General features: G+C 39.5%; 2 protein-coding genes across 6 annotated transcripts in view; one reads left to right on the top strand and one right to left on the bottom strand.

The window, feature by feature from the left end:
- The window catches only part of INTS10 (integrator complex subunit 10), a 30,606-nt gene extending 29,565 nt beyond the window's left edge, over positions 1-1,041 (top strand). For both annotated transcript variants that reach the window (XM_053463349.1, XM_053463354.1), the window contains one exon: positions 719-1,041. In XM_053463349.1, the coding sequence (XP_053319324.1) occupies positions 719-875 (157 nt within the window). In that variant the 3' untranslated portion in view covers positions 876-1,041. The remainder of the gene's footprint in view (positions 1-718) is intronic.
- A 442-nt stretch (positions 1,042-1,483) lies between these two features.
- HGSNAT (heparan-alpha-glucosaminide N-acetyltransferase) overlaps positions 1,484-26,380 on the bottom strand; it is an 86,853-nt gene continuing 61,956 nt past the window's right edge. The window contains exons 5-18 of one of the 4 annotated variants that reach the window (XM_053463367.1): positions 25,301-25,370; positions 22,173-22,242; positions 19,371-19,471; positions 18,689-18,765; positions 18,374-18,404; positions 17,987-18,147; positions 17,471-17,586; positions 17,220-17,341; positions 16,762-16,888; positions 15,658-15,744; positions 14,887-14,964; positions 6,374-6,444; positions 2,923-3,035; positions 1,484-2,253 (exon numbers count right to left, since the gene is read on the bottom strand). In XM_053463367.1, the coding sequence (XP_053319342.1) occupies positions 2,072-2,253; positions 2,923-3,035; positions 6,374-6,444; positions 14,887-14,964; positions 15,658-15,744; positions 16,762-16,888; positions 17,220-17,341; positions 17,471-17,586; positions 17,987-18,147; positions 18,374-18,404; positions 18,689-18,765; positions 19,371-19,471; positions 22,173-22,242; positions 25,301-25,370 (1,406 nt within the window). In that variant the 3' untranslated portion in view covers positions 1,484-2,071. Of the gene's footprint in view, positions 2,254-2,922; positions 3,036-6,373; positions 6,445-14,886; positions 14,965-15,657; positions 15,745-16,761; positions 16,889-17,219; positions 17,342-17,470; positions 17,587-17,986; positions 18,148-18,373; positions 18,405-18,688; positions 18,767-19,370; positions 19,472-22,172; positions 22,243-25,300; positions 25,371-26,380 lie in introns of those variants that run through there. The other 3 variants (XM_053463384.1, XM_053463377.1, XM_053463392.1) reach the window with 3 other exon arrangements.

Here is a 26,380-nt window from a genome sequence, read left to right as displayed (position 1 = left end):
TAAAAGAAAATAGTTTGTAGTTATGTTTAGGTTTGAAATGTTGGTGTTTTTATTGCCCTGTACATAGCTTAAGATAGGGGTGTCCATCTGTGGCCCTCCAGCTGCTGCAGGACCACATCTCCCATAATGGTCTTTCAGCTAAGGGGCTTGCTGAGGAGTATGTTATACTCAGCCTATTTAATAAATACCAATGCTGACAATGTGGATATCCATATCCACATTGTCAGCATTGGTATTTATTAAATAGGCTGAGTATAACATACTCCTCAGCAAGCCCCTTAGCTGAAAGACCATTATGGGAGATGTGGTCCTGCAGCAGCTGGAGGGCCACAGATGGACACCCCTATCAGCACAAGGGAAAAATGCAGAGGGAGTCTGACTGTACCCTCTCATCCACATGACAAAAGTCCTCAATGAGCATGTTGAGCAGTAACAGCAATGATGCAGCAATTCATAGAGAAAAATAGGTTGCTCCAAAGTTTTGCTAAATCGGTCCCTTGAAAAAAAAAAAGGGGGGCTTCAGACTAGTTGAGATGCTTCTGACTGCTGATTTTATTGTCACATGAAGGTAAGTTAAACTATAACAGAGAAAACTAGAATACAATGACACTGTGACTCCATAATAGTATTGATTGCATGCTCCCTGTAGCCATGTCATAAATCTACGTAGCAACCTACTTAACAATATGATCTAGTGCCTTTTTTTGCTTTGTTCTAGACATCACACCGTAACCAGGGGCATCACAAAGGGTGTGAAGGAAGACTTCAGGTTAGCCATGGAGCGACAAGTCTCTCGCTGCACTGAAAATTTGATGGCTGTGCTCCATCGCTTTTGCATAAATGAAAAGATTTTGCTGCTACAGTGCCTCACTTAACTGTGGTGCGACGTGAAATCAGATGCCAAACACTTTTCAATTAATAAAAGAAAAAATCTACTGTATAGTCCCAACTGGATATGCCATGCTGTTGTGTCCTGCAGTCGTGAATACTTTACTGTTTTTGTTACTGTATAAATTAAAATTGGTGTAAATGGCTACTCAATTTAAATGGAACATCTCCCCTTGACATTATGCATTCTATTTATTAACAATGCGTTTGGGACCCATGAATGGGTCAAAAAACTTGTATTCAAATATTTAAGTATTTAAAAGGGATCCTCTACCCATCATATGTAAATTAATCGTTTACATTTTTGAGTGGTCCAGTTTGCAAAAACACGTTGGCATTCTGCAACCCCTGTTAAATTCCTTTGAAATCAGTGGGAGGACTTTTTAAAAAAGTGTAAACAGCGTTCACCTGAGCCAGCACTGTGGCTGACTGAAGGAAAGTATATCACATACAGAAATATGTGCTCGGCTGAATACATCTCTCTCAAGGAATTTAACAGGGGTTTTTCCTGACACTGATTGACTGCTCCAAGCAGTCAATGGGTGGTAAGAATCGTTTGACCATTGAGTAGGAGGGTAGCCTCTGTGGCTGGTAAGAGCCCCTACCACCATTTTTTTTTTTTTTTTAAATGCATAGCAGCTAGTACTCGGAGTACATTACAAGTAACAAGGCACTGCTACAGATTTTAAAGTTTAGGTTGCTGATCAGCATAACTGTTACATCTAAATATGATTTATGAATAAAAATGTAAACACTTCTCATTATTGGAAAGAATACACAAATGGTACACATTTAAGACCACGGTAGAAATAAATAAATAACTGAGATGCAACTTTAAATAACCAGAGCTGGATCATGTTTGTTTTTCTGAGTCCAATAATGGCTTGATCAGTAAGTAAAGCGTTGTACAAAAGCTGCAGTCTTGGTTGTACCCTACTGATGGTGGGCATTTCAACAATTACTGGTGTACCAGGGCCAGCCTCCCTGCTCTCTCACAGTCCTTAATTGGCTGTGACAGCAAGAGGAGCATGTGCAACGGAAGCATAGGAGGATCAGAAAGTGGAGTGATGGCTGTAACATGGGTAGGCCACAGAGATTGACATGGGGCAGGCTCATGGAAGAGGCATAGGTCTGTACTGTAGTCCGAATTACATCCTGATACAAGAGGATGCTTGGGATTTTCTTAGATCTTCCAAAATATCCGTTTTCTGTAAAGGATGTAGGATATCAGCACCCAGATAGAAGTAGCTAGAAGGTTCTGGGTAAGGTGCTCACCATGCGACTTGGTGTTCTGCATTTTCCATTTAAAGGGGAAATAATTTTTGAACACTTCATGGCCCACGTAAATAAGAATAGAGTTCATTCCTTAAGAAAAGGAAAAATGTAGATTATGAAAATTTTTTAACACAAGTATTTAGCATATCATACTGTTAGCAAAACCTGACCCTTACAAGGATTTAGCATTTTCAGGCATGTAAAGTGTGTGTTTGTTAAAAAAAAATAAAACCATTAAACTTATTTAAAAGCCCTTAGCAACCTTTAGGACATACTATTAAGCTCACGTAAACAAGCAATGTAAACATAATGGTATGTCCCATGGTTTTTGCACCGATGGGGATGTTTCCTCTCCAGTGGATGGGAGATCAGGCTGTCAAAAGCCTCGCCACTGTTCTTCAAATCGAAGAAGCAGACAAACAAAATGGAGAAAGGGACACGGAGGTGATCAGCGTTGATATTAGGAAAACATTGACAGTGAATGAGAGCGTGTGAGGGAGGTTGAGTGATTGATTTATAAATAAAAGATGACCTTGATTTTAAGACAAGGTTGTGTTTTTTTTTCCAGAGCAAATATAGTAATTTTGCAACCCATTTTAGGTATGCAGAGGATACCAGATGAACTACACAAGTAATTCAGTTTGTTTTGGTTATATAATATTTCGGCATTTATTCAGAGTCTGAATATAATATGCAGCCTAGGAGATGCATATTGAAATGTTTGGAGTAATGTGGCAATGCAGTTTGTGGTGTTCTTACCAGGATAGTAAAATGGGGCACCTGACCAAAGCTTCTTTACATCTACCAGAAAATATATGAGCACCAGGAGAAAGAATGCAAAACAGCTCAGAGTTGTCACATAGGAGATGGACCTAGAGAAAGGGAAGAAAATACAGAAAATCCTGATTTAAAAAATATTCTACCCACTGGTTAAAAATTCAATGCATTACTAAAAAAAATGTTCTTGTTGCAACATAGCATGTATAAAGTATAATTAAAATAATAACCCCTTCAATCCCAGGGGTTTTTGGTACCTCAAAGCCCAGAGCAATTTTGCCATTTTTGGGGTATGTCGGTTTAGCGATGATTCTCTTTTCCTGTGAATAGTGTACCCATATAAGCTATATATTGTTTTTTCAAGGAGAGATAGAGCTTTGTTTGATACCATAGTTGGATGATTAGCTGAAAATTTAGAATGAGAAATTTAGTAAAAACTAGCGAAGATTAGAAAAATAAACTATTTATTTTTACATTTTCCCTCTGAATCCTCACAAAATTAGATAAAGTGATGGAAAATCCCCTCCAAGTTTATTAATTCAGGTGTCCTGATTTCAGAAATACCTAATTTATATAGATTTTCCAGACTTTCCCAGCACCAGGGAGCATACTATAAAGTGTACAATTTTGTATAATTTTTATGCCTATGGCTTAACGGGTTTGGGGGTTGTGAACGGAGGCAGAAGGGTTATACTGGCTAGATGTTATGCTAGGGCAATGGGAAGTAAGGTTTTTTAATAATTTTTTTATCTTTTTTTTATATATTTTTTTTAATTTTTTATGTATTATTTTTACACAGAAATGGTTAGAGGTCCTCCTAGGGACCTCCTGAACATGCCAGTGATGTCACAATGACATCACACCTCACATTATAATTTCTTTTTTGTATTATTTATATTATTATTTATTTATATTTTTTAAATTAATTAACATTTTTTTTTTCTGCTTTTCTCTTTCAGGACGGGAGGGGGAGTGAGAGAGATGGTTTCTCACTCCCCTCCCCGCGATCCCCCTGCACCGATCACACTGTGATCTCTATGCAGGTCCTCACAGACCTGCATAGAGATCGCAGCGTCTCTGTGCCTCATCGGAGGGCAGGATATCCCCGCAGGGGATATCCTGTCCTCCGATGACCTTCCGGGTTACGTCAGCAGTGACGCAACCCGGAAGGGAATGCCCGATCGCGCGTTTGCAACTGCGCGATCGGGCACTTTCAACGGTAACAGCTTACCGGCTTTCATGCCGGAAGCTGTTACGGGAGATCGGGCATGCCAGGGGGGAGTCCAGGCTGTCAAACGACAGCCTGGTCTCCCGTGCAGCGGCAGGGATGTGTCCCTGACGCTGCATCAAGGGCTGGACGTATCGGGACGTCCATTGGGGTTTCTTTGTGGGCGTTTTTTGGACGTCCGGGTACGTCTATAGGGGAATGAAGGGGTTAATGTGGTCCATTTTTCATTTGCCCATTTCCCCACCTTCCAGCTACAGTGCTGCAAACAAAGTATTTGCCCCTTACTGATTTGTTCTGACTTCTGCTAATTTGTCACATTTAAATGATTTGGAGCCAACTAATTTTATATATGAGACAAACGCAATGTGAGTAAACAAAAAATGCAGGTTCCATGTTCGTTTTATTTAACCCCTTCAGTCCCCTATGGACACACCGGTACGTCCATAAAACGCATCTCAAGAAACACATATGGACGTACTGGTACATCCTGACATTGACAGCCTGGACTCCCCCCTGTCAGCAGAAGCCAGCATCGCTGGCTTTCTGCTGCCCAATGTCCTGTAACAGCTGCCTGCGCGAATGCCGGCCCTCGGATTTAACAGTAGCAGTTTAGAGTGGGTCATTAATAACTTTAATAAGGGTTGTCTCAATAAAATGGTGAGAAGGAAACCCAGATTGAAGGCGACCAAGTAAAGAGTGGGAGTTAAGAAATTAAATAGTTGTGTGTAAACAATTCTTTCAAGAAGCTTGGAGGTGAGAGGGGAGATTAGACGGTAATTGGACAGGAAGGTCAGGTACAAGGAAGGCTTTTTCAATATAGGAGTTGTGGTAGCATGCTTGAGGGAAGATGGGACAGATCCAGGAGAGAGGGAGATGTTGCTAAGAGAGAGGCATTAGCTAATGTCAGGACAAGAGCAGATGAGAGAGACTGAGTAAGGTGAGAAGGGATCGGATCCAGGGGACATGGGGTTGGACAAGAGGAAAGAAGAAGAACAGCATTAACCTCATCTTCAGTGAAAAGAGCGAATTGGTTTAATGTAGAAGAGGAACAAAAGAGTTAGGGCATGACATCTTTGAGATGGGGGAAAGTTGAAGGAGTAGATTGGTTGAGAATCTAAAGATTGAGAGCGAAGGTCTCTGGCCAGCCAGGGTTGTTGAGGAGGTAGGGATGGAGTTTTATGGTTGCAGTGCTCCACCTAGAAAGATAAGTGAATGTCTTTAAAATCTTGAAGGGGTGTGCTTTTAGGTAATATATAGTTTGCAGGGTTATTTTGTTGTTATGGGGTAGTTATCCCCCCCCAAATCACAATTTTGGTTCACCTGTGCTAAATTCTCAGCTTAGAACCACTTTGCACCCATGATTTGGTAGTCTATCATGGACTTATAATGTTAAATTACCACACATATGTGGTATCTATGTATTTGGGAGATATGGGAAATTTGTTTCAGGTTGGTCAGCCTCAAATTTGCCTGGAACATGAAAAAGTTGGGGAGAAACAAAAAAAAACTCTGTTAGATTTGTGGTTGCTATAGGGACCTAGAAAGGTAAGTGTGTTATCTAAAATCTCCGTGAGGTATGTTTTAATCAGTGTATAGTTTATTGGTGTTATTACTGTATGATGTTTAGCGGTAGGTATCCACTCCAAATTATATGGTGCACATTTTTGGTTCAATTGTGAAAATTTCTTGGCTTCAAACCACTTTGTGCACCAATGATTTGGGGGCATGTTCTGACCATGTGATTATGTAATTTAACGCACATGTGGTATTGTGTTATTCAGGAGACTTTGGAGAAACGTGTGATTTTTTTTTCTAACATTTGAGAAATACATATTCATAAATTCTGATTCTGTATTTGTTGCGTATAAATTGTTTTTTAGCACAGTTTGGTAAGTTGTTTGTGAGTCGCCGTGTTTGTAAAAAAGAACACCAATTGTGTTCTTTGTGTTATTGTCCTTGGTGTGAGCTTTTGGGAACTATATATTTTTATTTGTTTTGACACTTTATACCAGTTTAAACTTGGAATTTTCCATGGTCCCTCTTTTTATAAGGCGAGCTATATGACAAGTTTATTATACTGAAAGCTGTGTAGGTAAATTCTGATTATTATGTGGATCATATCTGCACATCCTGAGTAGATTTCAGGTTTAGGCTGAATAGTGTGAATGCCAGCTAATCCTTACAAAAGCAGTTTAATGAACTTACCACAGATTTTTATTCACTGGAATGAAACCTTCATTTGTGGAACATTTTGTTAAAATTGCTGACACAACCCCCTAAAAGGAAAATTTTATGAATATATATATATATATATATAAACTGTTATAATTATTGTTATTTTATATAAAAATGTTAGATCCTCACATATTTTAAAAAAATCAACCAGTCTAAATATTTAGGTTTAAAAAAAAAAGAAAAAAGTTTCAAAGTGCGCTATGGTACAAACAAGTACAACCTGATTTTGGAAGTGGTCTTCTTTGTTTGGTAAACTTCTCATAACATGTAAAACAAGAGAATCATATCAAAGTGTAGCCTGTATTTTAAATATAAACGAATAAGTGACTTCTATATATAATGCGCTCACAAAGATGAGAAAATATCTTCTTCAAAGAAAAACCTCCAGTGAAAGAATCCACTTGCGACTCAACTCAATAGGAAGCATTTAATGAACGTGTAAAAAATGAATCCTTTTAATCGAAATGAAGCATCTTACTTACCGTATTTGCTCGATTATAAGACGACCCTGATTATAAGAGGACCCCCCAAAATCAAAATATTAATTTAGGAAAAAAACAAAAAGCCTGAATATAAGACTACCCTATAGGAAAAAAAGTTTTACTAGTAAATATTAATTCATGTAAACTAATTTTCATATTTCATAAAAGCTATGATTGAGAAAAATATTTTTTATTTCCTTTTACTTGCCAACCTTGCCCCCCCCCCAGTTATGCACATCTGCCCCCAGGCTTGCCACTCTGCACCCAGAAATGCCTTATACCCCCCTATTTGCCACTCTGCCCCATGATGTGCCTTTTAACCCTCTATATGCCACTCTGCCTCCAGAAATGTCTTATACCCTCCTATATGCCACTGTGCCCCATGATATGCCTTTTAACCCCCTATATGCCACTCTGGCATATAGGGGGTTAAAGGGCATATCATGAGGCAGAGGGGCATATAGGGGGTTAAAAGGCATATCAGAAATGTCTTATACCCTCCTTTATGCCACTGTGCCCCATGATATGCCTTTTAACCCCCTGTATGCCAGAGTGGCATATAGGGGGTTAAAAGTCATATCATGGGGTTGAGTGGCATATAGGGGGTTAAAATGCATTTCTGGAGAGCTATATATATATATATATATACTGCTAACAGCAATCACACTCCTATCAAGCCAAGGCAGCCAGTACATGCTGGAACCTGGGGATGTTAGAAGTGTGATTACAGCCTCCCTATGCTATGCTACCACCCCCACCCCCCTTACACATCCATGCTATCACACACACACTCATTCACAAACATTTAAATACTCATTCATTCCATTAATCACACACACACACACACACACACACACACACTCTCAATCCCCCCACTCACCCACCCCCTTACCTGAACTGCTGATCTCCCACTCGCAGACTTCTGCAGGGGCCCGGCTGTACGAGCAACTTCTCTGGCCCCGCCCCCAGAGGAAGGAGGGGGGAGGCAGAGTTATGTGAGGAGTTATGTGCTAGCTTCCTGTTATGCTGCTAATAGCAGAGACGCCGCTCGCGATCAAAGCCCGGTAAGCAGCACGGCCGAAGCAGAATGAGGTCTGATTAGAAGACGACCTCGATTATAAGACGAGGGGTATTTTTCAGAGCATTTGCTCTGGAAAAAACCTTGTCTTATAATCGAGCAAATACGGTATTTATATATGATGCAGCAGTCCTGTTTGTTGGTGAAGTAAAGTTCTTTAAAAATAAATATATAACACCGGTCTACGTTTGCGATGCGTTTGCCTTGAAAGAAGGCTTCTTCCAAGTTAGACAGTGATTTTTGTCCGTCTGTTGCCTTATGTTTCCTGACTTCTCATACCACCAGAATCTTATCGATTTCCGGTTACAAGATTTTTTTTTCATCAAAGGAGCAGCATAAGCGTCCATTGCAACCACATCAGCAAAGAGTTTACACGGATTCTGTTATGTATATATTAATAGAACGTGTTATTGTCCGGAAACGAGTAAAGAGGACAGAAAATGTATACGAGTAAAAGATTTTTTATTATAGAAAGATAAAGATAATATATATGTAAAATATATAATTTTTTTAAAAAAAATATATGTATTATAAAAAAATAAAAAAGGTCAAACTCTGCATTAGCTTTTGTACATAGTGTTTGTAAACAGAACACCCACTCCATCTCTTTCTTTCTTTCCTTTATTTTTAATGTTGTCCCCACCTCTCCAATATTTCCAAACATTAATCATTGCCCAGAATTTTATGTTTGGATTCTATTGATGTTCTTCTGAGAAGTACATAGGTAGTAGATTTTTCCCTTTCTGCATATTTTTAACATGTTCATCCAGTCTCTTTTTTAGTGGTCTTATTGTGCTTCCTATATATTGTAGCCCACATGTACCATAACACATTATACATTACTTTTAGAAGTTATGTTTCAGAATAGTCCCTTATTACTATAATGACATATATTTATATATCTTTAGTTCTATATACATTTTTTATATATATATATATATATATATATATATATATATATATATATATTACTAGTATACATTTTCTATACCTTTTACTGGATTCCAGACAATGTGTAGTATTTATTATATATATATTTATATAATGGAATCTGTGTATCTTCTCTCCCGATGTCCTTGCTATGGACTCTTATACTACGGCTCCTTTGATGAATAAAACAGAAATAAACAACTAGAAATCAATAAAGACTCTTGATATCAGAAGCCAGGGCATATGAGGAAACAGATGGACAAAATCTTGCTTGGAAGAAGCCTTTTTCCCTACATATAGTGGCAGTACCAGTGGGCTTGTTCTTTCCCCAGCACAAGCGTTCTAAAAGATACATAAAGGGTAAAAAACCGCCCCCTCCCCCTTACCCTATATCAGTTGATCCCACACTGGAGCAGTCAACTAGTGCGGCACACAGGTTGTTGCAGGGGGGGGGTTGGGTGGAATCTGAAGTCCAGTGGCTCCCTGGGTGGGAGCAGAGCAGACTGTCGCCTCGCTACTGAGTTACAGATGGCAATCTGTAGCAGGTTTTTTTATGCAGGACGAGGAGGAGCATGCACAGTCCGGTGGAACGCATGCCTGGGTGGCTATGCATTCTACAGATGATCCGACCACGTGATTACGCATGCGCACATCGGCACCAAATTTGAAAATTTGGCTGCCTATTTATTTTGTGCAAACCTGTCTGACCACAAAAGTGTGTGTCAGGATGGGTTCCCATGCCCCCCCCCAGCTTTGGTATTACCTTTAGTGCTTATACCAACATGTTAACTCCTTCTCCGGATAAAGTGGATAAAATGCCAGCTCTTCCTGCTAAGAAAGCCAATACACCTCTCCCAGATGGATACAGGAAAAAGATGTGCCAGCTATGTTCAGCAGATAACATGGCAAAAGAAAGACAAAAGATGTTCAATCTTTTTTGTGCTGGTTCCAGGATAATCTGGCTCAAGCCTTTCAGGCACTTAAAGATGCAGCGAAACCAGCTTTGCAGGACAAGCCGGTTAAAAAGCGCAAGAGAGTTATGTCATCTTCGCTTCGAATTTGTCTTCAGGAGAATATTCCCAGTCCGCTGTATAGTCCTTTAGTTCTGATGATTCAGCGGATGAGACCTCCCACAGCTTATTGAGTTCAGCGAGAAAAACCCTGGCAAAAGAACACTTTCTAAACACTTCAAGCAAATGTTTAAGTTGCAGGATGATGTTTATTGGGAAGAGCTTCCTAAAGTTGATGTGCAGATAGCTCAATTGTTTAAAAAAAAATAAATAAATAAATAAAAAAACTACCCTGCCTATAGAAGAAGTAGCTGGTCTCAAGGATGCCATGGACAAAAGAGCAGAGACGGCAAATTTTTCAGGCGTCAGGTTCAGTGCAAAGCTGCGTCTGCCAGTGCAGCTGTAGCCAGAGCTCAAGGTCTATGGATCAAGAAACTAGTAAAGAGCAGTTACTGGACGACGCAGATAAAGATATTACTCACCTGTTAAAAAATTTGAAGTTATCCAACAAATTCCTTATTGATACTGTCAAGGAGGTCGTTAAGCTATCAGCTCGTAATATGGGGCTTTCTGCTGTTGCTAGGTGGGGAGTTTGGCTTAGGTCTTGGAATGCTGACACAGCATCTAAATCAGCACTATGTGATCTTCCATTTGAAAAAGGGAAAATACGCCACTGGAGGAGTTTATCAAACAAATGTCTGATACCAAAAAAAGCTCTTCTGCAAGACTTGAGACCTAGGTATAATAGGAGATATCCTTACAACAGGCAGATATATTCCAGAGCTTCTGACAAATCTTCTTCCTTTCGGAGACAAAATGAAGAAGGAAGGTTTCAAGCTAAACCCTCTACACAAGAAAGGCCACGTCAATTCTGACAAAGTGGGAGGCCGCCTTTAGGTGTTTCAAAAAGTATGGTTCCAGACCACAAACAACCTTTGGATCCAACAAATAATATCAGAATAAGATTTTTTCAAGGCTCCCCACAATCACTTCCTGGTCTCTTCCTATCCACCCATAATAAAGAACACTAGTGGCAGCAGCACTCAAGAATGGAGTCGTCGAAAAGGTACCAAGAAAACAAAGATTCCAGGGTGTTTATTCCCGTTTGTTCCTGGTTCCGAAACCAGATGGTTCAGCGCGCCCAGTGAATAGCATATCAACGCTTCCGGATAGAAATGATTCTCTCAGTCACTCATATCATCCAAAGAGGGGACTTTACGGCCATGTTAGATTTCAAGGATGCACTTCTGCATGTTCCTATGGCAGTGAAATCCAGAAAGTTTCTATGGCTTGCTTTAAAATCAAAAAGAGGCATCGATCATTTTCAATTCAAGGCACTATCATTCGGTCTTCCAACAGCCACGAGAATCTTTTCCAAAATTCTCAGTCCGTTAGCAGCGGAATTGAGACTTCAGGGAATGGCGATCATTCCATACCTGGACGACAGGCTAATAAAAGCCTCTTTGTCGGCACAGCTTCAAAAAGACCTTTGGACCACAATGACCTTTTTAGAAAGCCACGGATGGATTCTCAATGCAGCCATGTCCAATTTGACTCCTTCCATAAACATCAAGTTCCTGGGCTCGCCTTCTACTACCGAATCAAAAAGCCATGCAGACAAGACTAAAAATTGCTCAGTTACAAGCAAATCCATTCTGCACGGGCAATGAGTACCCTAGACATCCACTATTCCAGCAGTAGCATGGGCACGAGCAAGGATGAGACCACTACAGTGGCAGATACTTTCCCACTGGTCCAGGACAGAAGATGATCTAGATTCAGAAATTCATTCTTCAATTTCTTAGATTAGGGTTTGAGGCAGGTCTCAAGGTTTCTACTCTTAAAGGTCAGTCTCTGTCCTTAGTCATTTCCTGCTCTCTGATCTGGCCTCTAATCTGTTCATTAGAAGATTTTTTAAAGCCATCACTATTAAAAGACCACATACGAGATCTATATTTCCCTCCTTGGGATCTTACTTTGGTGCTTAAGGCCCTGTGTTCAGCTCCATTTGAGCCTCTGCAAGATGTGCGCCTTAAATTTCTCTCCCTTAAGACTGCCTTAAGCGGAGATGTTAAAAGGGCTGTAAAAAGGAAGGCATGATTGACAACCAACTGTATGCCAATGAAGTGAAATGGTGTTATGATACGGAGATCCAATGGGCAAAGCATCTCTATACAAGACCTTAAAATGGTCTCAAACATTAATGGAGATTCTTCTCTGCAGAGCACATGGCAAATCAGTTAGGACATTTGGTCACCTTCCGCTCCCTCCCCCAGTGCAATGTCCTTTCCCTTTTCTATCACCTTGGTCTCTAAGGGTCACTGGAGAAGATAGGTTACCAGGGGAGTGTCCAGCAGAAGGAGGACTTATTGTGTTTATAAAGTCCTGCCAACTCTCTCTCTCTGAGTCTGCGTGGAGATGATCACATGGGAGTGGTAATTGTATCACGTGCTTACAGGCTTATCCTGCTGTTTCTTTGTTATTTCCATTCAATCAATGAATAGATAGTTTGGTAACAGCATATACTTGTGACGGGACCGACCTGTACCCCGACTGGGTACTCCCGCCAAACGTTGCTTCCTCCTGCCGGGACACCAACAAGTAACCCCTTCAGCACCAGGCAGAACCAGCGTTGTAGATAGAAGGAGGGACGTCGCTGCACCGATGCCGCATTGGCACTGTGGCTATCCGAAGCTTAGCTACACAGCGTGGCTACAGCCCACCCCAAACATCAGGCAACACTCATGTTGAGGTGAAAGCAGGACTCCTTTATTAAAACCAAAAGACAGAGCTATATATACACAAGTAAGAAAAGGGGCAAGACAAATATCACATGATCTAATTACCATGGCAGGAAGGAAGTAATTAGATCAAATCCTGCAACACAATATCCGGGGGAAGGACAGGATGACACGAGACATAAATAATGACATTAACTGGGGACGTAGACGTGGAATGACGATAGACATATAATTGGCTTAAGACAGACAATGGCCGGGACACAGAGATAACAGGAGCTCACAGGATTAACAGCTACCTGTTATATAATTGATAATTAGGTATGCAGCAGTGACACCTAGTCATACCTACAGGGGGTCTTAAGACAAGGGCTAACACACAATAACAGGGGAAACACTTCACACCTAATCAACAATGCTAAGACAATCAGCCTTCTTCCTACCACAGGATGTCCAGCAGACGTTACAGTTCTGAGACTCTGAGTGCTAAAACATGGGGTACATCAGCAGACTGAACCCTTGTATCCACACACAGAAGCCTCTACAAGGCCCGGGCCCATAGTCAATAGGGAGGAGGATGGCTCTCAGGCCTCTCCAGGGGCCCCAGTGATGTAGGGTTCTGTCACAATACTAACTTATAGTAATTTGTATATGTATTGTTAGTTTGTTTAGCCTCTCTTAATAAATATTGTTAATTGCAGAAAATAAGGAGTGTGGACTCTGACTTTACACTCGATAGTTAGTGGTTATTGATAGCATAACAGTATATATATATATATATATATATATATATATATATAGTCATACAGTTAATGTTATTCAATAATTACAGTAACATTTTTTAGTTATAACAAGGGCTCTCCGGGTTTATTTGAAACGTGCGGCTTCTTTAAATTTTTCGTATCATCTTTTTGTTCTATTTCATGGCAAGTCTTCAGGGCAAGCAGTGTCCAAATCCACATTAGCCAGATGGTTGACCGACACTATACGCTTGGCTTACAAGGCCTGTGATTCAGTACTTCCGCCTCACATTAATGCCCATTCCACGAGATCTATGTCCATTCCTAGGCTGCAAAGGCATTAGTCTCCTGAGGATATTTGTAAAGCGGCCACTTGGTCCTCCTGGAGTACGTTTATTAAGCATTATAGGCTGGACATTTCCTCTGCCTTGGAAGCCTTGTTTGGACATCTGGTCCTTCAATTAATTCCTGATTCCCTCCCTTTTTTACGGGATCTTGTTGTATCCCACTGGTACTGCCACTATACGTAGGGAAAATGAATTCTCTTTTCCCCAGTATAGTGGCAGTACATGTTTCCCTCCATCATTTTTGTATTAATAAAAGTTTTGTAAAAATTTACTAGGGGCTCTCTTGTTATTAACTGACTGATCCGGTGTGGGAGCAACTGATATAGGGTAAGGGGGAGGGTGGGTTTTAACCCTTTATGTATCTTTTAGAACGCTTGTTTTTTCAAGGTGAAACACATCACAATCGTAGACTGGTGTTATATGTTTATTTTTACGGACTTCAAAAGAACTTTATTTCACCAAGAAATGGGACTGTTGCGTTTTTTTATTTATATGCAAGATGCTTCATTTCAATTAAAAATATGCACTATTAACACTTTCATTGAATCCTGTTTCTTTCTATTCCTAAGGTTGAGTCCATAGCTGTCCCTCTCACTGCAGGATTTGAAAAGCATAGTTTCTCATCTTTGTGAGCGCATTGAATCTAGAAGTCACTTACCCATTTATATTTAAAATACAGGGTACACTATGATATGATTCTCTAGTTTTACATATGAGATATTTACCATACGAAGAGGACTTCCACTTAAATCAGGTTATAAAACTTCTTTTAATTGTACTTGTTTGCACCATAGCGCGCTTTGACACTTTTTTTAATTACTTTTTTTTGTGTGATTTGGGGGTTTACACACTAGTCATAGGAGCTGCTGGTGTATTAGAAATTAGAAAGGGCATTTAGGTTAAAAAAGAATAAATTGTAATCAACAGTCTTCTAGAACATCAATAAGAGTTCTGAACTCTTCAAATGTTTTGTGTACCAACTACCTTTTCAGGACAAAAAAGAACTCCTAATGCATGCTTCACACAGTGATTTAAACACATAAAAAGTATTCAGCTTGAACAATAACCACTATACAAAACTCTCCAGCACAACTATGAAGCTATTTAAAATTATTTAAAAAAATAAACAAAAAGTTGCCAATGCTACTAATCACGTACCATGAAGACACCCCATGTAAATAGGCTCACTAACACCTGTCTGTGCTGATTCTTGTAATACACGAGTACTTTCCCAACCTGCAATGAGAATACATTTTAGAGGATACATTTTAACAATAAGTAACCCAAAATAAGTAAACTTACAGCACCCTGCTCACACACTCCTTAAAAAGGTAAAAAGCTGTAAAATATAAAAAAATGCCAGCCAACAATATTATACAGTGACAAGGACTATGAACTTTAAGTCTGAGCTTTAGAGGCTAGGAGTTCTTTTCTCCACCCACTTTTTTTTTTTTCCTACTTAGTGTATTAATTGTATTTAAATGGAAAGCTTCTACCCAAAGGAATAAAGGGATTATAAAGCCAGCAAGGTGCCCCCTTGCATTTTCAGTGGTGAAAATTATCAGACCAAGGAGAAGATGTGGAGTTAGTGCTTTTCTAATAATGCATATTAAGTACGTTAATGTGCATTATTCTTTGAAATAGCTCCTTGGGGCATTAAACTCTCACTTTAAGGCAATTTGGTGTACCAATTCAGTTTTTATAGATTTTTAAGTAAAGTGTGCACAAAGTAATACATAGCTTTCACATAACTGTGTCCCTGTTTGGAAGATATAGTCTACAATGCAACGTGTAAAAAAGAGGTTCAAAAACGGTTCATAAAAAGACTCACAGTATTCCTTACAGTAAAGTGGCTCTTAACACAATATTTTTGTTGGTTACATCAATCTGCAGATCAAGGAAGGTACACCGTTGAAAAGAGTACAATACCTGAAGACCCAAAAATGCAATTACAACAGAATTTATGGTTCCAAGTATTCCTTCAGGGTCATAAGGGATTGTTGTCTTATAGATCACCTAAAAATGAAATTGAGGCAGATATAACTATGGTAGTAATCTGTAACACCATTTGATTGTTAATATGAATCTGGCCAAACTAAGAGATAGCTCCAAAGAGACCATATAAAAGGGAAAAAGTACTAAAATTATACAAAACTAATACAAAAATTATACAAAAAAAATACAAAAATACAACTTAAACACTTTGCCTGCAAGGTGTCAAGACATATTAGGCGACAACCTTGTACACAGCATAAAATTAGAAAAATTGCCATAATATAATGGATATAAATCTTCATGTATATGTCAAACCAAATAATACAATTAATAAAAGTGTCTGAAGGCTCTGACCCTCATTTTATTTGTGTATATACATGTAGATGACAGTACATAACATATTGCAGGGTAGACAAGAAATATGGTTTACAGACCAAATAAAACATGATCTTGTCAAAATGTTTTATATGTCACTGTTTTTCCTTGGGTTTTCCTTTTCCGGATATAGCTCTGATGACCCTCATCATTCTGTCTGAAGGTCATTGAAGTTGTTCATCACAACCATCGACCTTATTAATGATTTTTTAATTTTACATATAGGTTCTGAAGGTTCTGATTTTCATGGCAGCATGGAGAGTCATGAAGGTGTGCATTTAAGAAGAGATTAGTAAATTGTTTCTGCATGCCTACACAAGATGATTTCACGATTGTGGCTAGTTATAACATAAGGCTTCCATGTATAAAGGTAGTCTCATATGTACATTCAATGAATGTTAAAGTGATGATGTAGAGAGCTTTCCCCAAAAAGATATGAGGCTGCTGCCTATGTCCAGTTTGCCCACCACAAATCTTATTTTCTTCCTTAAAGAGCAGGACCTTATTTATTTTAATAGATAATAAAAGAAACTCAATAGTTGGTGCCTATCTCCTGACCTCTGACAATTTTTCAAATACTTTTTTCTCTGCTTAAATGCCAAAACAAGTTAAGAATTCCATTCCAAACCCATAATCCTACTGCACCAGTGACTGGTTACCCACATTGGAAGATGGATGTTGATAAATGTGTGCTTCACCAATAACCAAGCGATCAATATAACCAGCCGCTCCTCCTGTACAGTTTGGAAACTTGCCAAAATCTCCAATTCCACCGGGACCCAGATAGCCTCTAACACAAAACAAAAAAAAACGACATATAGATTAATACATTTAAAAAAAAACAAAAAACTACTGTACCAAGATTATACACAGAAAAGTCTTACAATAAGCGTTTTGGTTGACAAACCAAAGATCATGTGCAATGTTGCTCAGGAACAGTTGGAAAATCCTTTTTTGTCTGTTCCTGACACTGACCAGTATTTAGTTAATTTCCTCTTTATTGTTTTGATTATGCGTTTTTTTTGTCAGTGTTTATCCTCAGGTATCCACTCTGACAACCAGCGGTGACTACATTGTTCTTGACTGCTAGTTTATTAGTACTGCAAATTTCAGTTACTTACACTGGGCAACCTGGAACTGGTAACAAAAGAGTTAAACACAACCAGACTGCTTCTAGAAAGAGTATTAAACCCCACTGAGGCCAAAAGGAAATCAAATCTTGAAAAAGGAAACATATCCGGCTCTGAAAAGAGAAACTTAGAGATGTTAGGCTATTTCACAGAGGCTTATAAAAGATATATACGCTTCCTAGACAATAAAAAGCATCCGAAGCTTACATGTAGGTAAATAAATCTGTAACAAAATATCATACCCTAGGAGGAACATCCAGTGTAGGCTTGGCAAAGAGTAACTCCAAAGCAGAAACCATAAGATATGTCAAGCTTAGTCTCTGAAGAACACCCATAATGCGTAGTTCATTCCAAGACACTGTAAAATCATGAGGTTTTAAGCAAAATGTTAAAAATCCAATTTTGCTGTAGCTACACATAATAATAGTTATTGCAACAAGCCTCATTAGTTAAACATTTGGTACTTGGGCTGTCCACAGAAAAACATCAATCTTAAATATTCCTGTATCACATAGGCACAGCAAAAAAAAAATTTCCACTTGGGTGCCAAGTCAGAACTCTATACTGTAGGTTCTTTAGTAACCCCTCCCTTATTTAACATCAATGTAATGGATTACATTTGAAAGTAATTTCATAAAGAAAGTGTCGCCAAATGAGGTTACTAAATCTACCAAAAACAAATTATTTTTAACTTAGCATTTCATAGAGAAGAGGGAAGTTGGCCAGCTTCATGGTAAAAGCCAGTCTTAAATGCTTACAAGGGTAACGGCAGTAGTTTTCATTTATAATAAATAATCCAATGAGGAAAAGTTGAATACTCCTCCATAGTACTTTCCAAAAAAGTTTCCACCGGGTAGTGCCTTTTCGGAGCATGGAGTTCAGAGACAAGTAAATGGAGGCTCCCATGATAAAAACAAACCTGAAAGTCAATGTAAACACAACAGAGTTATGTATAAAAAGTTCTCCTTATCAACCAAATTAACTTTCCTCGGAAATTAGGCCATTTATTTGGTCACAGTGATGAGAAGACCACCTTTACAATGTTTTTAAACCAAGACATCCTGACACCCTATCTAATGTACAATACTCTTTTCAAAAAGAATACATGAGAAACAGACATAATATTGGTACAAAAAAACTCTTACCATGGAAAAACAAGATCTGCTAGTGTTAAACCTGCAATTAAACATGAAAGTGTTTTATGATTCAATAGACATAAGAAAGCCTTTGCCTAATTACTGCAGCAGTAAGAGGGATTTAGTAAGTAGTTAAATGTTGGTAAAGACTCATGTCACTTCATGAATAAACTTGTTAGGACAATTTTTTAAGGCATCCCTTGTTTGCAACCGAACTTCATTCATTTAGAGTACAAGACAAAAATCTGATACATAAACATTCAAGAAAAATAGTCAACAGCAGATTATCATGGTGTAACCAAGAGCTTTAATAAAACATATTACCATTCCAGCTCTGGTGTTTGAAGAACCAGTAGCCTCCTCCACCATAATTAACAAATACCATGATTATGAGAGCAAGCCTAAAAGAAAAAACAGTGAAAACATATAATTCTTGTTTGCCAATATTATATGAGCACTTTGTGGAGGCTTAAACAGTTCAAAATTTGGTCCATTTCAATCCCAGACAAAAAAACAGATATTTATTTTAACCGTGAATTAGACATGTCTCAACTAGAAGAATGTTCTGACAATTAAAATGTACTTATATTTTTATTAAATTTTTTTGTCCAACTTTAGGTTTAAAATAAAATCTTCTTGGCATGCTCTTTCAGACATTAATAAAACATTATGAGTCCAAGAGCTTCTGTTTGAATTCTAAACACCATATCAAATACATATAGTCATAGTAGAGGTGCACATGTGTTTTCAACTGATACTTTTCTTTGCAGTAGAGGCCAGACTGATGAAAGGAGATCTATCATCAAGATCAAGTTTTTTGCATATATACCAGGTATAACTAAACATAGTTATTGCAATGAATTGTAGAGTTAAGGGAAATATCGCTGAAATTACAAATATTGTTATTTGTACAACAGTGAAAGTAGGTCTTCATGAAATGACAAAACACACAAGCAAATATCTGCTAATTAGGAGAAAATTCTCCGTAAGGAACATGAATAATTACCCTCTGAATGTGTCAAGAGAACGGAGTCTTTGGGAAGAAGAATTCCATGCTACATGTATTTCGTGGTTGCAAAGATCTGCTCTGTTTGGGGATCCCAACTCCTTCAATTTAGAAAAAATCTTTATTTACACATGACATAAATTATGGATTTCCATAATATTTAAAAAAGCTACTTAACAAATCATAGATACACATGGGTGGTAATTTTATCACTAAGAATTAGTGAGGACATTTCATTAGTTGCCATGCTGGTAAAATCACTTTTTGTCAGGATGTGGGGATCGGAGCACAGCACAGAGAGACACCTGATAAGCTAGTGATCAGAAGGACATACAAATCCAGGGAATCGTAAAACAGCAGAAGCAGGTAGCAATGAAAAAACAATACCAGGGACTGGGATCAGAGAGAATCAGCAAAGTCCATAAGAAAGCCAAGGTCAAAGTCCATAGATTCCAAAATGAGTATCAACAAAGTAAAGGCAATCCAGGAAGGAACTTGAACAAACAAGCACTGATAGTGCTGGGGGTTTAAATAGTCCGCCAAATCCTGGCTCCTCCCCCCAGAACCTAGAAACACTTGCCTCCCAATAGGACCCTATTAGTGTTAACCTGTCCGTCACAACTTGTCCCCACCTTCAGTCGATCCTCCTCCCTTGCAGCTACGTCATCGGGCCCCAGGACATGTCCCCCCCACCAGCATAGCAAGATAGCCAATAGACAGCTAGACAAAAAGACTAGCTTGTCAATGACTGTTTTATAGGCAGCTAGGAAGCCATCGGTTACCTATACATTCATTAACCTCTAAAAAAAACGTATTTGCTTGATTATAAGACAAGGGTCGTCTTATAATCAGACCTCAAATAGGTCTGACTATGAGACAAAGATGCAGATCCAGGGCCGGCCCAAGGCAAAATGCGAATTTTAAAATGCCGCCCCCCCTTTCTACCCCCCCCATATCTACCCTTCCTCTCCCTCTGTCCCTGCCGCCCCCTCATTATCTACCCTTCCTCTCCCTCCCTATTATCTACCCTTCCTCTCCCTCCCTATTATCTACCCTTACCCCTCCCCTTGTACTTACCTTTCAGCAGTCCTGCGGCGAGTCTCCCTGTTCGGTCTCGGTGCCGGCTTGTAATGCTGAGCGCCGGAAATTAGGTAATCTTCCGGCACCGAGACCGAAGAGGGAGACTCGCCGCAGAGGAAAGAGAGAGGGGCACAGAGCAGGTACTGACAGCTTGGTAAGCGAAAACCACTCGCCGCCCCTTTCTCTCTTTCGCTTAAAAAAAAAAAGAAAAAAGAAGGGGCTTGGGGCGGCAAAGTGCCGCCTGGAGCGGTTGCCCCACTCGGCTCCATTGTCGGGCCAGCCCTGTGCAGATCCCCTGCAGCGCTATAGAGCCCCCCCCCAAAAAAAACTTACCGGTGCGTCTGACTCCTCGGTGTGTAGCCAGGGCAGAGTGTAGACGTCTACGCGTAGGGTTGCCTACGTCCATCGCGCAGACCTTCCCCGACGGACGCAGACAACCCCCGCTGCTAACCGCACCTCCCTCCGGCTGCAGCGGAAGTTGGTGGGGGGTGTTAAATGGGGGGCATAAGGCATTTCTGTAGGCAGAGTGCTCTATGAAATGCCTTTTAACCCCCTTAATGCCACTCTGCCTCCAGAAATGCCTTTTAACCCTCTATACACCACTCTGCCTCCTGAAATGCCGTATACCTCCCTATATGCCACTCTGCCCCATAATATGCCTTTTAACCCCCTAAGTGCCAGAGTTGTATATACGGGTATACGGCATTTCTGGAGGCAGAGTGGCACATAGGGGGTCAAAAGGCATATCATGGGGCACAGTGGCATATACAGGGTTAAAAGGCATATAATGGGGCACAGTGGCATAAAGGGGGTGTAAGGCATATAATGGGGTACAGTGGCATAAAGGGGGTGTAAGGCATTTCTGGGGCAGAGTGGCAAGCCTGGGGGCAGATGTGCATAACTAGGGGGGCAGGTTGGAAAATAAAAGGAAATAAAAACAAAATATTTTTCTCAATCATAGTTTTTATTTTAAAAAAAATAGTTTACATAGTTTACATGAATTAACATTTACTGGTAAAACTTTTTTCCTATAGGGTCGTCTTATATTCAGGCTTTTTCTTTTTTTCTAAATTAATATTCAGATTTTGGGGGTCGTCATATAATCGGGCAAATACGGTAGGCTACTTGGGCAACATAGTCACCCAATCAGATGTCACACAGGCCCTTTAAAACGTATTAGAAATGTCACTCTTTCCTGGGACCAATGTCAATATATCTTTTTGCATTTTGAGGCCCAAACACCTTTAATCAAGAATAACATAGGGGTATACGGCATTTCTGGAGGCAGAGTGGCACATAGGGGGTCAAAGGGCATATCATGGGGCACAGTGGCATATACAGGGTTAGCTTTTGAATTGGTCAAAAGTTTACCAAACACTTCATCTTAATATAATAAACCACAAAGTACAATATTACCCATATACTTTTATTGGATTTAAAGATTTAATTAGACCGTACTCTCATTCTTTAAATTGGATATCACAAGCATAAAGTATATGTGCCCACACCATTTTCATTGTTAAAAAAACTCAGACTAAGGTCCAATTTGGGTGTTGGTCAGTCAACTTGGCTGTTATTGCCATTCGAGCCCAACATGGCTGTGTTATAATAGTATTAATAGTTATACTGGTTATTTTTATAGTACAGATATGCCTAATAATGTTTGAAATGCCTGAAAATATGTACTCTTTGTTTTCTTAAAGAAATATGTTACTAACTTACAGAATTTATGAGCCGGTCTGTTTCGATAGGATTCATTTTTTTACATAGCCAGTTCTGGACAGCACCAAGTCTGTGAATATACAATATCACAAGAAATCAGAATAATAAAGCAAATAACCCTAAATGTATTACTATAAGGGTCTTGAGTCTGGAAGTACATTATATGTACGAATTACCACATTTCTGGAAAGTAGCTGACCTAGGTTATTTCAATGTGGGTTTTTAGGCTCTTGTCATGCAGCCATTTGGCCACCAATCCTTGCCAGTTAGCCATTATTGTTTTTTTGTATTTTTCCCCAAAGAACGCTTACATGTTCGTTAGCTTTTACTTTTTTTTTTGTTTATTTTTTGTGCACAGACTAGATACAATTCTAGATGCCGCCCCTTTAGATTACAGAAATAGCTCACATGATAGGTTATTGTATAGAAAAATACAGTGTTAAATGGCATTATATACTGAACAAACACAGTTTTAAATAAATAAAAAGATTGTATGCTAGCGTTTTGCCAGCTGATGAGAGGTGCTGTGGAATAATGTCTGATCCGCAGGGATCACACAGGTTTTCCAGTGTGCCAACCAGCTGATCTACTGTTAGACCTTCAGCAGCAATCTTTTTTTTTTATTATTATTTTTTTTTTTTTACTTTTCTGATGCTGCTGATCAGCCTCTGTCCAAATTAAGGGAGCCTCACTTACACTAGACACAAAACTTGCATATCTAAAATTACCGTATTGGCTCGAATATAGACCGCACTTTTTTCCCCCACTTTAAGTCTTTAAAGTGGGGGTGCGGCCTATATTCGGGGTCCAGCGCCCGACGCCCGGGACATGCAGTTCCGGGCGCCGGGCAGGCAGCAGGGTTAGGATACAGATCCCCCGCAGCGGTGCAGGGGACCTGTATCCTACTCGCGGATACTCTCAGACAGCCTCCCCTGCCAGCACTTCCCACGGGGGAGTGCCGGCACGGAGGTTGTCTAAGCGCATCGTGCAGACGTTAACTGGCAATGCGTGTACACAGCCTCCGCTGCCGGCACGTCTGCACGATGTGCTTTAACAATCTCCCTTGCCGGGAATTCCCACGGGGGAAGTCCCGGCAAGGGAGATTGTTAAAGCACATCGTGCAGACGTGCCGGCAGCGGAGGCTGTTTACGCGCATCGCCACAGCCGGTGAACGTCCGCACGATGCGTTTTACCTCTGCCCCCAAGAGGTATCCCCACTCAGCGGATGTGCCGGCACCGGAAGTTGTATACGCGTATTGCGTAGATGTCCCCCGCCGGCCCCGCAAGACACCCGGGAGTCTGCTCTGGTAAGTCGGGGGGGGGCAGAGTGGCAGCTTATTTCGGGCGGGAGGAGGAGGACAGTGGCAGCATATCTCGGGGGGGGGGAGGACAGTGGCAGCATATCTCGGGGGGGAGGACAGTGGCAGCATATCTCGGGGGGGAGGACAGAGTGGCAGCATATCTCGGGGGGGTGGCAGCATATCTCGGGGGGAGGGACAGAGTGGCAGCATATGTCGGGGGGGGACAGAGTGGCAGCATGTCTATTAAAAAAACTTTTTCTTTAAAAAAAGCACCCAACTTTTAGGGTGCGGCCTATATACCCCCCATATATAGGCCGCACCCTAAAAGTTGGGTGCTTTTTTAAAGAAAAATACGGTAAGTCTCACATGTTCACATGATCATGCAATACTTTCGGCAAACGAAGGGTGAATGACGGACACGCACACAGCTAATGAAATGATGACGTTCCGTGATGACATGATAGCTTCTAAGGGGTTAATCTTTTATTTCTAATAACACTGTTGCTTGCTATTTCCACATCAAACATCTTGTTTGCAATCATGTGCAGTAGTTTATTTTAACAAAACAGCTTTTGCAGGTCATGTGTAAATGTAGTTTAGTAAGAGGAGGTGATTTAAGTCAAGTCAGCAGGTTTGGCACTTCCCCATTTTGCTATTTGTGCGGCTTGAGCTTTTTTATTAACCCTATTATAAATGTGTGTTAATGGGTCAAATACATTAATTCAGTTTTCTTCTGAGAGGAGAGTGATTTACATTGTTTTAGAAGTTTTTTTTATATTTAGTACATGTGTAGCTAAAACCAATTTATTCCTTCTTTGGTTTAACATGTATAGTGTGGAATCGTAGGATGTGAGGAGTATGGTAATACTAAATGTGTTCTGCATTTTGGTGATAAAAGTCTAAAGCCTTCTGTTCTACGGAAGAATTATGTTACACTTTATAGTATGTTTCCTATAAGTGCTGGGAAAGTATAGAAAATGAGGTATTTCTGCAATCAGGACACCTGAATTAATAAATGTGGAGGGGATTTGCCATCACTTTATCTAATTTTGTGAGAATTCAGAGGGGCAAATATATAAATATTCGCTAGTTTTTACTAAATTTTTCATCCTAGATTTTTAGCTAATTATTTAACTATGGTATCAAAAGAAAGCTCTATCTCTCCTTGAAAAAACAATATATAGTTTACATGGGTACACTATTCACAGGAAAGGGGAATAATCGCTGAACCAACATACCGCAAAAATGGCACAATTGCTCCGGGACTTGAAGGGGTTAAAGTAAAAAGCAGTTATTCTAATTGAGCCAACCTTTAGAAAGTGTGTACAAAAGAGGAGAGGGAGACCTGAACAAAAGACAATTTTACAATTTCTCACACAATTACACACACACACACATATATATATATATATATATACACACACACACACACACATATTATATATATATATATATATATATATATATTTATTCAGGTCTCCCTGCAGCTACTTCTATCCAGAATAAATTTTTATACATTCAAAAAGTCTGGTGGTCATTACAACTTTTGATTTTCACAACAATAGTTAAACAGTGTTTTGTACTCTTAACAAAGGCTTTTCTACGGCAAAAGGGGAAAGGTACAATACTTCCCAAATGGGCTGAAAGAAGTGCATAGAAAGTAAACTATTAAGCACTGTCGATATTTTTAGATACATTTTAAAACTGAGAAACAATTGCTATTAATTTTGCTGCATTGTGTTTGAAACATGTTTGAAGCATTGTGCTTGACTTTGTAACATTAAATTGTGATTGTTATGCAGAAAGTGGATGACTATAAACACTTACCTAAAAATAAAAGATCCCAAGGCGTAGATGCAGAAAATGGCCAGGTACATCAATAAAGCTATAAGGATGGCTTTGGAGAGAATTAAATAAAACATTTACAAAAAAAGAATAACAAAAACAACACACACTCATTGAACACAACAAAAAATATAGCTTATTTCAGCACATAGCACATATAGCTGCCGATATATATATAAATATTAGACCCTGCTTCCGATATATATTAATATTAGCCCCTGCAGCCGATATATATATATATATATATATATATATATATATATATATATATATATATATATATATATATATATATAGATATTAGACCCTGCAGCCGATCCACGCTCCCTAGCATGCAATCACTCCCTCGGCTACCACACCAAAAAAAAATAAATTTGCCACACTGACTGCAGATCAGGGGAAGACTGTGAGAGTCAGTACAGTCTTTCCTCCTTCTGACTGCACCCTGACATTGAGAGGTCCTCTCCCCCGTAATCATCCCCAGAGGCATTTTGTCCCCTCATTCACTAAGCCATACCTCTCTTACTTACTCCCTGTAGTTCAGGTATAGATCAAATAAACACATGGAAACAGCACGTGCAACTGAATAAGACATAAAAGCCCTGTATTTGCAGGTATACATAAATAATGTATGGAAACATAGCATTGCAGGTATAGATCAACTGGAAATCACATGTAAACTCAGCACTGAAGGTATAGATCAAATAAACAACACATGGTAACAGCACTCCAGGTATTGATCAACTGAATAAGACATGCAAATCCTGTATTTGCAGGTATACATAAATAATGTATGGAAACATAGCATAGCAGACAAAGATTAACAGAATAACACAAAAACCCAGCTTTGCAGGTATAGATCAATTGGAATTCACATAAAAACTCCTAAATTACAGTGATAGATCACAGGTTGCACACCCCAAAGGCCAGCACTGGCATCCACATTGGCCACATAGAACCTGACCAGCACCCAAATTACACACACATAGGACATGCCATATGTGTCCCCTAACAGCCCAGCATGGGTCAACATTGTCCCCAAACTGCCATCTTTGTCCCATA

This window comes from Spea bombifrons, chromosome 1 (genome assembly GCF_027358695.1).
Source record: "Spea bombifrons isolate aSpeBom1 chromosome 1, aSpeBom1.2.pri, whole genome shotgun sequence".
Lineage (NCBI taxonomy): Eukaryota > Metazoa > Chordata > Amphibia > Anura > Pelobatidae > Spea > Spea bombifrons.
Note: the sequence above shows the minus strand (reverse complement) of the source record. Positions and strands in the feature narration are given on the sequence as shown.